Below are 15,387 nucleotides of genomic sequence, written 5' to 3'. Positions count from 1 at the left end.
ATACATGTTCATGCAATTATCAAATCCAATGCTTCGTAACCTCTTCCCTGTCAATAATATAAACATAATGCAGATTTAATTAATCTGATAGGAAAAATATTTTACAGAAGCAAAGGATTTTTGTGTGTGTAATTTTTATTTCAATCTTACCATACACATCTGTTACTAAAACTTTACAATTTATTACGAAATGTGACTTATTACTAGCTCTTAAACGGAAGCACGTTGAATTCAGACAATTATACATTTAAGCATTCTTTTCTGTAGGCTCTCAATTTTGATATCTGGAAAGGTCATGGCTCAAAAGTAAATTATATGAAGGGAATACCTATTTCAATGTACTTTCGTGATAAGTGCGTGGTTCTTGCTTTTATGCTGTTTGCTTAACCCTGTAATGATGCCTCCCGCTGTCCCGAATTTCCATCGTACCAACGCTGTACTAACAACTAGCAGGTTAACTATTTTTGCCGGTACATACTGATTCTTCAGGAAGCTACCAACGCCTCTGACAAGTGCTGCACCCTCCTGAGTGTTTCGGGTAACTCTAAAGCACCACAGTTTCTGATTTTTATCTTTCATCCAGAAATTTATTCAGGCATTAAGTGGCTAAAATACATGGAGGTATCGCATTTTATCACTGATGAGAGATTTTGGAACCAAACTGGATCCTTTATTCAGTCCTGGACACAGTGCAGATTGTGACTGACCATATTTCTTACGCTGATTATAATGTATCTATGAGTGAGAGTGAGTAATTCAGTTGCTAGATCTGGATACAAAATGTAATCAACTTTCATGTTAATCTTAGTTAATTGTTAATTATAACCCTTTGTTTAGGTGACTGGGAATATTTGCCGTTTACAAAAACGACCAGTTTAATGCGGATTTTAGTTTCTGTTGAGCAGAGGGTTTGATTATTTGTTCAGTGTTTACATAGAAATACCTTAATTGAACATAAGCTCACTTTTGACACGGTACGCTCTCATTAACAACATAGTAATAACGATAATACAAATAATAATAAACGTTAGTTTAGCACATTCAATTACTCACACAATTTTACAACAGAAGAAAGCAATCAGATCAGCAACCAAATCACATATTCCATTTGCAATGTAGTTTCTTATATTGTCGTTCATCGTCTCACTCAGTGAATTTAGAGAATATAACTGATCGTCCATCTGGGTCTCTACACAACCTGATATCTTGCTCCACAGACAAAATGTACGATTGAAGCAAGACAAATATCTGGCCATCTGTTTCAACCACTGGAGCTATGAACACTGTCTATTGGAAGATGTAAATCGCGTTTCTAAGTATCTGTTTTTATAACATAAACAAGTTCATTGCATATGTAGCAAGAACACCTATAGTTGGTTTCATTTTTGCGTCAGACCAACCCGATGAGATTCAAAACACTCGTGATTTCGAAACAATTCAAGTAACAGTGTTTTATGAAGCTTCCTGCTGACATACGGTACCGGAAATTTTCTTGCGTTCACTTTACCAGCCAATGATTTCGCGTGGGCTTTATTACTGACACTATGACCGAATATTATCCGCCGTTTCATCAATTTGTGTTATGTTCTGTTCATTCACTTTCATGACGTTGATGAGGTCCATCCAAAGTGTCAGGCAACAATTAATTTCCAAATTTCCTCGATATTATTTAAGAAACACGTTTTAAATGTTCCTGTCTTCTTTGACGCCGACCGCAAAAGTCTCGCGCGAGCTTGAATCGTCACCCAAATTTTTGGCATTGCATTGATGCCACAACCAGCGGTGGTACACGTGGTACGATAGAGCACGGTCAGCATCCGTCACCCCAGTATCGGTTCAGATAACTAAATGGTATCAGCAACCTCGCCGCTAACCGCGATATAGGTTTATCTGCTTTATCCTTCTGAACACTGATATTACGCAGAGTTCTAACCACTGCGCAGATTCTGCTCCAGCAGCAGCATCAAACCTTCTGTAGTTCAGTACAAATTTCACGTGAATTAAGTTTAACAGCAAACATTGAAGACAGTCCACTGACTTTTAAGGTCAGGAATCACTTTATCGCCTCGACAAACCCTCTCCGTATACAAGTATTTTGTTACTGACTCTGTAGCATCTTAAGACCTCCAATCCAAACAGTGTGTCTTCTTTCACTATCATTAAACTCAAAACTGATTCAGCCAGATAAGACACCAAATCTCAATTTCAGCGCCAAACTAACACCGACTATGCACGAATGTTACCTCTGGTGTGTTATTTACACTATTTACTAGATATTAACGAGGAATCAGACATTACAGAAATTCTGTTAAAATCATCTCCTATACATCTAAACTTAGTAGGTTTTGTGTTTACACCGAAGAATATTTAAAATAAAGAAAATAATTTCTGACGGTTTACGCAGAACTCAAATGGCACTAACAAAACACACTACCTGTAAGAGGTGTCTCACCTGCTTACTAGAAGTGACGAACTCGTGCTACACGATTACTAGGTCCCCAGCGTCTACGTTTGTGGTGTTCACTACGAGCGTCGCTACTGGCTTGGGAAGGTAGCGAGAACGTCTAGACATAGCTGCCCGCTCTTAGTATCACTTATCTAGATAGCGCGTTACATCACAGCGCCGCTGGTACGTACTGGTATGTACTGTAGCTTCCGTTTGACTCATGCCGACAGCAGCCTTTTGTTTCAACAGTGACTCCATCGAAGAATTCCTTGAAACATGGTGTCACTGCCCCAAGAGATATTTAATACTTATTCTGAGCTGCTTCTTGAGAAACCAAGTGTATCTTTACCTTGAAATAACCAAATACGAAGAAGCGGTGTGCAGATTCGATCTTTACATATGCAATAAAATAAGGGTGAATGGAAAAAGTATATTGCAGTTTACATTTTTTTCTAGTAAGCGACTGCATCATATTATTATGGAGACCATCAATTCAACATGCGGAGCCCGAAAACACATGTAAACAGATTGTTCACTCTGGAACTCGTACCAATTGATAAAATACATTACCTAGACACGTGAAGATCACCGATAGAAAACCACTTCCTACTGTGTGTAATTTTGCGAAAAGAAAATATGTATTCGTCAAAAATAACAGAAGGAAAGTATTTTTACAGCTTTAGCAAATGATCAGAGAATAATGCGAATTACAATAATGATGAACAGAAAAACTTCCTAACCGTGCTTTGTGAAAGTAATGAGTGAATAAAACGACAATGTTGACTGTTTTGAGGTGTTGTGAGAGTTTATACTGGTACCGCACGTGGTGTCTGCACATACGTTGTGTGTGTGTGTGTGTGTGTGTGTGTGTGTGTCTGGATGGGTGGGTGGGTGGTAGTAAAGTATGGCACCTCTTTTATGACTCAGATATCCACATATGTATGAAACATAACCGAAAGCGTTTTCAAACAATATGCGTGATTGGACTGGAGACCATAGGTGCAGTAATTTGATATTTACAGTGTTTTGGCTTCAGATATAAGGGATATGTCAGTCTGAATGATGATTTTTGATAGAGAATTTGTGTTGCTGCATTTGAGGTGGTGGGATATGTAACCACATATAAAGAACTCTGCTGCTTGAAAGTTGGCCTTCACATTCTTGATGACTGAAGATCACGTTGAAATAGTTTTGGGAAAAAGTGTAGGTCCATACAGGTTACTACATGTAGAGCACAAAAAGCATGCTTAAGCGGTTTCCTATGTCACATTTTTGCTATGGTGAATGGTATTATAAACATTACTGAATACATTAAGAAAAACAAATTGACAGATCAGGTTACAAAATAATATCAGTATTGAATACTGTTAAAAGACAAACAGGGACAGAAGCCAAAAAACAGTACATTAATTTTGCTAACGAGAATGTGAGCGTTGTAAAACGTCCATGTGTGGCAAATATTTTTAATAATTATTTTTAAAAATAGATGTGAAACAGTTCAAAAGAAAAAGCAAAACAGTACATTACACTGAAGATACAAAACACATGACATTTAGTGAATTAAAAATTAATCTCACATCCATATCTGAAATTAGAAGGATCATCGTGACTCTATATTGCGTCTATAATATCTCCAATGAGACAATAAAAAGTTTTAGCCCCATAACAAATAATGTACTTAGTCACTTATATGATGCATCATTAGCTCAGGGTGTTTTCCCACAATGTTGAAATATGTCACTGTCTGCGCTCCCTATGGAAAGGCTGATCCCCAACTGTCTTTAACTACAGTCCACTGTCATACTTACATAATTTTCTACAATTTTTGAGAAGGTATTGTATTCTACAGTTGTCACGCACCTGTGTAGCAATGTGACACTTAGCCAAGCACAGTTTGGATTTCAAATGGTACCATTCTACTGAGTCAGTTACTTATACATTTACTGAGCACATAGCAAAATCTTTGAATGATAATATATAACCAATTGTGACCTTACGTGTCACACATTATGCTCCAATAAAGAAGTTAAGCTTTTGAGGAACATGTATTTCAGGATTTACCTGGTTCAGTTCTTATTTAAGAAACCGAAGAGGATTGACTTTCTTCCGCTTCCTTTCCTAATCTGATGGGACCGATGACCTCGCTGTTTGGTCCCTTCCTTCCTAGTCAACGTACCAACCAAGCAGGAAGATACCTTAGGCTGTCTGAGTAATGCAAACAGTGAAGCCATATTACCTACGTGGTACATTGATTGCGATTATTGGACTATTACTGTCCTTGCTGTATGTTAATGATTTCCCTTTCTATTTGGTTGCGGATGGTACAGCAACTGTTATGTATCTGAACAAATAAGCATCAACAGTGAAAGAAGTTAATGACGTTCTTCCAAAGTTACTACATTGTTTTGCACAAATGCACCAGGCTTAAACCTTGAGAAAACGCAGTTCATTCGGTTTTCTACTGTCAAAAACACTCCACCACCTGCTAACCTACAACACCCACAAGAAGTAACAAACAGGATAAAAAATTGTATGCTTTTAGCGGTGCATACTGATGAAAGGCTAAACTGGAAAAACCGCATAATAGATTTTCTAATATGTTTAAGCACAGCTGCTTTTGCTGTAATAATAATTTCTAACTTTGTGGATGTAGAAGTCAGAAAATTAATGTATTTTGCATATTTTTATTCACTAGCATCTTATTGGGTAATGTTTGGGGGTAACTCTTCGCTTAGGAAAAAAATTCATTGCCGAGAAGAAAGTAATTAGAACTACTTCGGCAGTTCACACATGTACACCGTACAAGTATGTCTTTAGGCAGCTGGGGATACGAACCACAACCTCACAGTCCATTTATTCGCTTATGAAATTCCTTATCAACAACTCATCTAAGTTGGAGAGTAAGAGATAATCATAACAGGAAAAGGAAAAATTGTCTGCACTACCCTTCGATGAATCTCACTTGGCACAGATATGGGTGAAATAAGCAGTAAAAAAATCTTGACAGTCTACCCATGGAAATAAAATCTTTGACAGATATCGAAAGCGTTTTTAATGAAGGTTACTGGGGTTTCTCCTTAACAAATCCATCTACACTATAGAGGATTCTTACATGGAGTAAGTTGTTTAAGAAAACTGCGAAGGTGTTCTATGTTTGTTCGGTTGACATGTTCCAGCATCAAAACTTTTATTGTGAAGTCAACCTATGGAACAAGGAACTAGCTGTCATCAGTTAACAGGTTGCAAGTATAGCGGGGAAAGCTTGTTTGGACTACAGTAAGAGCATTTTTCTATGTTCTGGAAAGTAGGTCAGCTATGAAAAGCATAGGGAGAACAACAGAATTGTACGCCAGGTCAGAAACACACACAAGTTTCTCCCTGCAGGAGAAAAGCAAGACTGTCTTTGCTATGAACAGCAACCCTTTTATTCTGGGTCCATACAGGACTGTGTTTGTGATATCGGTGCGAATATGTGTGATGCGTTACTTCATGTTCCCGGTGGGACCCAGCGTGGCCACCACTATGACGTCAAGCAGGGTGGAGGCAGACGGCTAGTCGCGTCTGAACTGCAAGTGCGAGCACAGCAACCTGCTGCGCTGCTTTGGTTTTTGGTAATCTTAACAAGCAGACTGCCTACGTATGATAGTGGACAGGAGGTAACTAGACACAGCGTAACGCCGAGATTTTGAAGGTATTCATTACTTCACATTACTCCATTACTTCACAAGCTAACTTGGGTTCCACAGCGATCGTTGGCATCCTGTGAAATATAATCTTTGTACAACAGAAATTTCCTGAGATAATCTCTATGGCAACCCATTACCCCGGTGAAGTACGCGACAGAGGGCACTTTTCAATATTCTGGCTAAAATGGAGTCGCACATTGTAAACAATAGTCTGTGTTATATTCCCGTGTAGTATCAGATTTCCTGTTTATACAGACGCTACGTGCGGATTATGCTACTTTTTTATACAGATCACATGAGGAAACACCGAATAGAGCTTGCTTTTACAGCCCCTGACTTTTGCTATTCAGTCAGCAGTTCGTGAAGTTTATCAGTCAGTTAGTTCCGTACACTCGGGCCTCACGTCATCTGGGTAACACATCATTATATGTCAGAACTAAATTTGCTAATATGTTATTTCTAAGATGGCTAAGTGTGTCTCATACAAAACCCATTATAAAAATGTTATGTAGACCGAAACCAGTAACCAAAATGAAAAATTAAAAATCTAAAATGATATGGACTGCCTTTTATAGAAATATTTACGATCACTGTGTATGAGAGTAAGTTGAAAATAAAGAGAGGTGACATATACGGGTTTTTAACAACCTACCGCTCACACAGGTCGTCGAGATATTTTCGTCGTTGGAATGTTTACATGGGTGAGAAATAACCTCTGATACATGTGACGACGTCTTCCTCCATTGAATGTCACAGGAAACAACCGTGCAACCATCAGTATCGTTTTCTTTGGAGCATATTACAATTGTCCTTTTAACTCAGTCAGCGAAGACATAAAATGTCAAATTGGAAAAAATTCTTGTAGAAGCAAATTGTTGTACAGTGGTAGGGGCTAAGGCCACGTTCCACACACTAACAGTTCTGACCAGTGTTGTGCGAACGTGGCAATGTGGGGCTTTTAAGGGTCTTTTTCTTTTGTTCTTTTTCAGTAAATCAAAAACTTGAGTTTCCAGCGAACATGTTTCCAAATAAAAGTTTAACAACATTAAATTTTCTACAAAAAGGTCTTATTATTTTTTCTCTAGGATTAATAGTTTCCACGTTGCAGGGACTTAAAAATCGCAGATTATTAAAAATATCGTTTTAATGGTATAGTCCGCAGCTCGTGGCCGTGCGGTAGCGTTCTCGCTTCCCACGCCCGGGTTCCCGGGTTCGATTCCCGGGGGGGTCAGGGATTTTCTCTGCCTCGTGATGACTAGGTGTTGTGTGATGTCCTTAGGTTAGTTAGGTTTAAGTAGTTCTAAGTTCTGGGGGACTGATGACCATAGCTCTTAAGTCCCATAGTGCTCAGAGCCATTTGAAACATTTAATGGTATAAAATTAATGTTTGTTGTTAAATGAAGTGGGCTAACAAAAAATATTTAATGTGTGTACCTCACCTATGTACGTTAGAATCATATAATGAGATAAAGTATGTTACGGAGGAGTGACACCCTGGGACAGGGGTATAGTCACATGAGAGAAGGTGGTCCGCCGGATCGTTGTATCATGCACTTGGCTCTGTCATAGGCCTACAAACTGAAGAGTCGCCTCTACCTCAATACGTCGCAATAAGCAAGTACAACGTGTTCACAGAGCTATAACTACCCTCCCACAGCTCGCCTTATGAATCACGGAAAGAGACTGTGCAGACACGCTTCAGGGGTGTTTATTTTCCAAAAAGTTGGTTGACGGTAAATGGGAACAGATGGGAGTTACTAATAATGCTAAAGCAAGAAAAGCATGTGGACAGATTATAAGTAAATCTGTGCACATTGCTGTATACTGTTAGAGAAGAAATTGATTCTTCGTCATCCTGCAAGGCAGTAGTATCGTTCTTCCGTGAAAACAGACTTCCCCCAACGGTAAATGCTGCTCACTATTCACTTTGGAGACAGACTATACCTCCACAGCATTTCCTATGTGGTTCTCTTGTGTGGGTAGACAAAACAAGTTCACTGAGCTCGTATTCACACAGTGAGGCTGTTTTCACTTTATTAACCAAGCACTTATCTGCAATTGTCAAGTGAAATCCTGTATAAAATACTTTCCTATAAACAGTTTCTGATAAGTATCTAACTTGTAAATATTGTTTAGTAAGTGACTTATGTACTGTTGATGGGAAAGGGACTCGATTAATAAACATGGCACTAGCTGATTTCTATTGTTGACAATATATTGTGAAGCTGTATAATCCTGTTGGAATCACTTGGTGATGAATTAATGAATGGCCACAAGGTTACTGCACTTCTCTCACCATTATCTGTGTTGCTGTTGGACTGCATAAATATCTTCCATTCAGCAACTTCTGGCACTTGTAGAGTGGGCTGCACTTAGTGGAGACACTTGTCACATATTCACAGTACATGTGGCGGAGTGGGTGTGAAAACTGCTCATGGAATGGAACTGATCATGATGAAGGCTAGAACAGCAGTCTGCTGTACTGTGTTGCTTCACTTAGCAAAATATCTGAAGTACCACAATACCAAGGTGACCTCCTTCTGAAACAGAGGAAGCCAATTGAAGCTTCTGGGCCTTTCCGGATGTTGGGAGAGCTGAGGCTGGGTTGATGCATTTGATACCCCTCGTGCTGTCAAATGTGTTACAAACATTGGTAGTACAGACAATGAAATCATCACTGTCGATTACGTAGTTACAGAATGTTAAACATGGAACAGGCTGTTCAGTGTTTTAGACTGTAGACAGCTCCATTTATTAAGCTGTTTTACGTAATAGCGATTGAAGGTCGTGGTATGGGCTACCTGAAGAGATGAGGAGCAAATGACAGAGGAAATATATTTGGACTTCGTATGCGAGGCATTACTCTATGCTATCCTAACCGAATATCTAATGACAAGGTCTTCATAGTGAGCAATGCACATGTTTGTCATTCACAATAACAGCAATATACTTTCTACAGCAGAATGCAATGACTTAATTTTGTAGTAAAACAGTTTCTAAATGCATGTAATTAACATGTTCTGCGTGAACTATTATATTATACTATTATATACTAATATATACTATTGTAAGTTACCAATGAAATACTGACTGTGATTTCTCGATTTCGACATTTGCATCATTGCACCAAATAAACATTCAACCAGCTTGCACGGAACAAACACACGGACATTTGTGCTGCAAGATAACGGAACACAAGACAGCAACAGTTTCACTGTTTCTTCAATTTGCTGGGTCGAGTGAGCCACGAAAAGAGCCACCGACTCAGCTTCTAGAGCACAAACGCCGCCACGGCCGCCACAGCCAGTATGAAGGCAATGACGTCGAGCAGCAGCAGCTGCCACCAGTGCAGGTCGAGGGCTGCGCTGCGCAGGTGGGGGGCCCCTTGGTGGCGGATCACGTACTCCACCCACCACACCGCCCTCTGCAGGGGCGTGCCCTGGTGCTCGCGGTACACAACAGAGAAGCGCTTCATGTTCTCCTGGTAGCTGTAACAGAGAAAGGGAGTTGCATTTGGAGGAATTATCACAGCAGTGCTTCTGACAAGCATAACCCAATAAGACTGAGCTGTATAAAACATTTAATCAGATACAATCACTGGATTTTTAAAAAGATTCCGATTTTTTTGCAAATAATGTCGACATAGGTCAATAATAGAATGATATCAACTAAAGCTTCGAATCAAATGATCACTGACATTTCAGGTATGAAATGGGTCACAGAGAGTGGTAATGTAAAACACAAAAAAATTGTGTTTCTTAGAGGTTGCTCAATGGAGTCACAGTTAGGTGAGAAGTTTTTGGAATGTATTACTTTAAGGATATTGTGCGGAAAGTGACTAGTGCTACATTTATTTTAAAAATAGTCAGCGCATCTCTGACACTGAAGCACGAAAGCTTGTTTATTTGGCACACTTACACTGCTACAGTTTTGGGTAAATCCGTGCAGTCGCAAAGTATGTTCTTAGACTAGAAAAAGACCAATCATAACTATATGCAGAGGCACTTCGTGACGTTCATTCAGGCCATTTTTAATTAATCATAAGATTCAACTGGTCCCTTCATGTACATACACCCCACATTTGGACGAATAACCATAGCAGTGGTTCTGCCAAGCGGATCTTTTTAAGTGAATGTTTGTAAAGATTATATCTGCTTCTTTGCAAGTAATGTCAGCCTACGTCAATAACATAATATCAACATGTGATTTGAATCAAATGTTCACTGATATTGCGGGTATATAATGGTTCATAGAGTGCTGAAACTCAAAATACAAAAAAAAATATGGGTTTTTGAGACGTAGCTCTACGGAGTCATAGTAGGATGAACTTCCTTGAAGGTATCGCTTTCAGAATATTATAAAAAACTGACTAGTACTACATTTACTTTATAGTCAACGCTATCTCTGACACTGAAACGTGAAAGTTCGTTATTTGGCACGCTTACGCTCTGTTACGTTTTTAGGTAAATCCGTGCAGTTACAAAAAAATTCTAAGACCAGAAAAGGTCAATCAGAACGATCTGCAGAGGTATTTCATGACGTTCACGCAGGCCATTGCTATCCCTCGAGCGGGCACGCTGTTGTAAAAGGTACAAAAAATGGTTCAAATGGCTCTGAGCTCTATGGGACTTAACATATGAGGTCATCAGTCTCCTAGAACTCAGAACTACTTAATCCTACCTAACCTAAGGACATGACACACATCCATGCCCGAGGCAGGATTCGAACCTGGGACCGTAGCGGTCGCGCGGTTCCAGACTGAAGCGCCTAGAACTGCTGGCCACAACGGCCGGCAAAAGGTACAACAGCTGCGGTTTTTATGCGTAATAGATGCCTTAACCTTGCGCCATTGCGCCGCCGCTTGCATGTGTTCCACTGGCGATGTTTCCTCGACACTGTTAATGCGGCTTCAGTTCCCTTGGTTAGCTTTCAAAGTTTGTTTTCTAAATTGTCAGCAACGAGGTGTCAAATGTAAAAAGTACAATTCGCGCATGCTGCTGTGACAGTTGCAAACTTTGTTCCAACAGTCAATATGTAGAGTTAAGTGTAATAAAGAGTTAATTATACTTATTGGTTGTTTTTTATTGTGTATGGGTTCACAGTAAACGTTAATTTGGTTATACTGACATCCCAATTTATTTATTCATTTGATTTCTTTTGATATTTTATTTCAGTTCAAAGGGTGTATCAGAAGAGAAAGATCGCAAACTATACGAAGAAAGTGATAATGAACTCACTCCAGACTTTTCAGACCTGGAGGAAAGTCAATTGGACTTGGATGATGAAAACATTGATAGTGGGGACTAAGATTATGAATCTGAACTTGAAGGTGAGTATGGTGATGATCTCGAAGAGACAGCAGATGTGCGGGAGTACTTTACTCGAAAACACTAAGCTGAGTGTGTTAAATTTCAAAAGCCAAGAGAAAACCATTGTGCAAATTCTACCACCTCCAAAGAGAAATGTGACAGATATAACTGACGAAGTTAGTGCTTTTCTGAAAATAATTTACCAAGACGTTACTGATGAAATCGTAAACTGTACAAACACGTATAAATATAGACAGCGAGAACAACATCAAATATCTCGCAAAAGAGATAATAAAGTGACATCAAGAAACGAAATAATGCCTGTGTTTGGGATTCGTTTTTTGATTAGGACAAGAAAAGGTCATCATCTTAATTTACAGGAACTCTGAGCGGCAGATGGAACAGAAATTCAACTGCTGACGGCCGCACTGAGATACTAAATGTTTGTTTCTTCCATGCAGCACGCGGTTTGATGACATGGAAACGAGGACCGACAGGAGAAAAAGTAGTAAGCTGGTTGCAGTTCGTACAGTATCGGGCGTTTTTGTTGCTGACTATCAGAGTACTTACAGCCTGAGTGAATTCACCGGAACAGACGAAATGCTTCATCCTTTCAGAGGCCGCTGTGGATGGATTCAGCACGTACCCAGCGAACCACCTAAATATGGGATAACAATGTTTGCAATATTTGATGCAAAAACATTTCATTGCAGTGACCTGGAGGTTTGCTGCGTGATGCAACCAGAAAGGCAATTTCAGGTGTCTAATGTTCGTGAGTATACAGGGTGTTTCAAAAAGGTACGGCCGAACTTTCAGGAAACATTCCTCACACACAAAGAAAGAAAATATGTTATGTGGAAATATGTCCGGAAACGCTTACTTTCGATGTTAGAGCTCATTTTATTACTTCTCTTCAAATCACATTAATCATGATATCGAAACACACAGCAACAGAACGTACCAGCGTGACTTCAAACACTTTGTTACAGGAAATGTTCAAAATGTCCTCCGTTAGCGAGGATACATGCATCCACCCTCCGTCGCATGGAATCTCTGATGCGCTGATGCAGCCCTGGAGAATGGCGTATTGTATCACAGCCGCCCACAATACGAGCGCGAAGAGTCTCTTATATTTGGTACCGGGGTTGCGTAGACAAGAGCTTTCAAATCCCCCCATAAATGAAAGTCAAGAGGGTTGAGGTCAGGAGAGCGTGGAGGCCATGGAATTGGTCCGCCTCTACCAATCCATCGGTCACCGAATCTGTTGTTGAGAAGCGTACGAACACTTCGACTGAAATGTGCAGGAGCTCCATCGTGCATGAACCACATGTTGTGTCGTAATTGTAAAGGCACATCTTCTAGCAGCACAGGTAGAGTATCCCGTATGAAATCATGATAACGTGCTCCATTGAGCGTAGGTGGAAGAACATGGGGCCCAATCAAGACATCACCAACGATGCCTGCCCAAACGTTCACTGAATATCTGTGTAGATGACGTGATTGCACAATTGCGTGCAGATTCTTGTCAGCCCACACATGTTGATTGTGAAAATTTACAATTTGATCACGTTGGAATGAAGCCTCATCCGTAAAGAGAACATTTGCACTGAAATGCGGATTGACACATTGTTAGATGAACCATTCGCAGAAGTGTACCCGTGGAGGCCAATCAGCTGCTGATAGTGCCTGCACACGCTGTACATGGTACGGGAACAACTGGTTCTCCCGTAGCACTCTTCATACAGTGACGTGGTCACGTTACCTTGTACAGCAGCAACTTATCTGACGCTGGCATTAGGGTTATCGTCTACTGCACGAAGAATTGTCTCGTCCAGTGCAGGTGTCCTCGTCGTTCTAGGTCTTCCCCAGTCGCGAGTCATAGGCTGGAATGTTCCGTGCTCCCTAAGACGCCGATCAATTGCTTCGAACGTGTTCCTGTCGGGACACCTTCGTTCTGGAAACCTGTCTCGATACAAACGTACCGCGCCACGGCTATTGCCCCGTGCTAATCCATACATCAAATGGGCATCTGCCAACTCCGCATTTGTAAACATTGCACTGACTGCAAAACCACGTTCGTGATGAACACTAACCTGTTAATGCTACGTACTGATGTGCTTGATGCTAGTACTGTTGAGCAATGAGCCGCATGTCAACACAAGCACCGAAGTCAACATTACCTTCCTTGAATTGGGCCAACTGGCGGTGAATCGAGGAAGTACAGTACATACTGACGAAACTAAAATGAGCTCTAACATGGAAATTAAGCGTTTCCGGACACATGTCCACATAACATCTTTTCTTTGTGTGTGAGGAATGTTTCCTGAAAGTTTGGCCGTACCTTTTTGTAACACGCTGTATAGTGAAGTGACTTGTAATGCCTATAGAAAGATTTTCCAGAAACCTCATAACTGACAACTGGTACAAAAGCTGCCTCCTTTCCGAACATTTGCTGCGGAAGAAAATCACTTGTTTTTGTACTATGAGGAGGAACGGACATGAAATTCCTCCGAGAATTCTCCCAAAGAAAAAAGAGAAATTGGAAGTGGTATGTTTAGATTTATGCAGGATAAGACCTTAGTATCATACGTTCCTTGTAAACATCGTGCTGTCATACTTTTGTTTACAGTGCATGACACGCCGACAGTTGATGAAGAAGCATAGAAACCTGAAATCATAGGTGATTACAATGTGTCAAAAGGTGGAGCTGACGTTGTAGAGTAAAATGTGTGCCTTTTACTCAGTTTCAACAATTACGAGGAGATGGCCATTGGCTATTTTTTTAATTGTTTCCTTTTTTGAACGTCAGTGGAATGAATTGACGAATATTATTTTCCTTCGCAAAGCGAGAAACAACTTCATGAAGATTTTTTTTGTCACAGAGCTAGCAGCAGGTCTTACTAGAGAACACCTCGTATATAGTGCTGAAATGAGATCATTACCAGCCGATCTCACTGTACGTCTCAATCACTTTGTGATGAATCGTCTTCCGAAGTTTAGCAACCTGAACCTCCAGCAATCAAGTGCGGGAGGTGTATCCTTTGGGGATGTCAAAAGAATTGATCTACATCAGTTAAAATGGTAGATGTAATAACTTTGTTTCTAAACAACGTACTAAGAAACAAGCTGTCGGTGAAAGGTGTTATGGAAGTGAACATACGTTAGAATAACTACATCTACATCTACATCTACATCTAAATCTACATCCATACTCCGCAAGCCACCTGACGGTGTGTGGCGGAGGGTACCTTCAGTACCTCTATCGGTTCTCCCTTCTATTCCAGTCTCGTATTGTTCGTGGAAAGAAGGTGCCTCTGTGTGGGCTCTAATCTCTCTGATTTTATCCTCATGGTCTCTTCGCGAGATATACGTTGGAGGGAGCAATATACTGCTTGACTCTTCGGTGAAGGTATGTTCTCGAAACTTTGACAAAAGCCCGTACCGAGCTACTGAGCGTCTCTCCTGCAGAGTCTTCCACTGGAGTTTATCTACCATCTCCGTAACGCTTTCGCGATTACTAAATGATCCTGTAACGAAGCGCGCTGCTCTCCGTTGGATCTTCTCTATATCTTCTATCAACCCTATCTGGTACGGATCCCACACTGCTGAGCAGTATTCAAGCAGTGGGCGAACAAGCGTACTGTACCCTACTTCCTTTGGTTTCGGATTGCATTTCCTTAGGATTCTTCCAATGAATCTCAGTCTGGCATCTGCTTTACCGACGATCAACATTATATGATAATTCCATTTTAAATCACTCCTAATGCGTACTCCCGGATAATTTATGGTATTAACTGCTTCCAGTTGCTGACCTGCTATTTTGTAGCTAAATGATAAAGGATCTATCTTTCTGTGTATTCGCAGCACATTGCACTTGTCTACATTGAGATTCAATTGCCATTCCCTGCACCATGCGTCAATTCGCTGCAGATCCTCCTGCATTTCA

The 15,387-nt window shown here is 40.4% G+C and overlaps 2 protein-coding genes across 2 annotated transcripts in view; both read right to left on the bottom strand.

Annotated features, from left to right (window-relative positions):
• Positions 1–2,563, bottom strand: part of LOC126174947 (UDP-glucosyltransferase 2-like) — a 108,918-nt gene extending 106,355 nt beyond the window's left edge. Inside the window, exon 1 of the mRNA XM_049921405.1 lies at positions 2,453–2,563. The gene's annotated coding sequence lies outside the window, so the exon portion shown is untranslated. The remainder of the gene's footprint in view (positions 1–2,452) is intronic.
• Positions 2,564–9,403: 6,840 nt separating this feature from the next.
• Positions 9,404–15,387, bottom strand: part of LOC126176266 (UDP-glycosyltransferase UGT5-like) — an 80,362-nt gene continuing 74,378 nt past the window's right edge. Inside the window, exon 11 of the mRNA XM_049923414.1 lies at positions 9,404–9,620. Within this exon, the coding sequence (XP_049779371.1) occupies positions 9,404–9,620 (217 nt within the window). The remainder of the gene's footprint in view (positions 9,621–15,387) is intronic.

Source organism: Schistocerca cancellata, chromosome 3 (assembly GCF_023864275.1).
Source record: "Schistocerca cancellata isolate TAMUIC-IGC-003103 chromosome 3, iqSchCanc2.1, whole genome shotgun sequence".
Lineage (NCBI taxonomy): Eukaryota > Metazoa > Arthropoda > Insecta > Orthoptera > Acrididae > Schistocerca > Schistocerca cancellata.
This window is presented reverse-complemented; position numbering and strand designations above follow the sequence as displayed.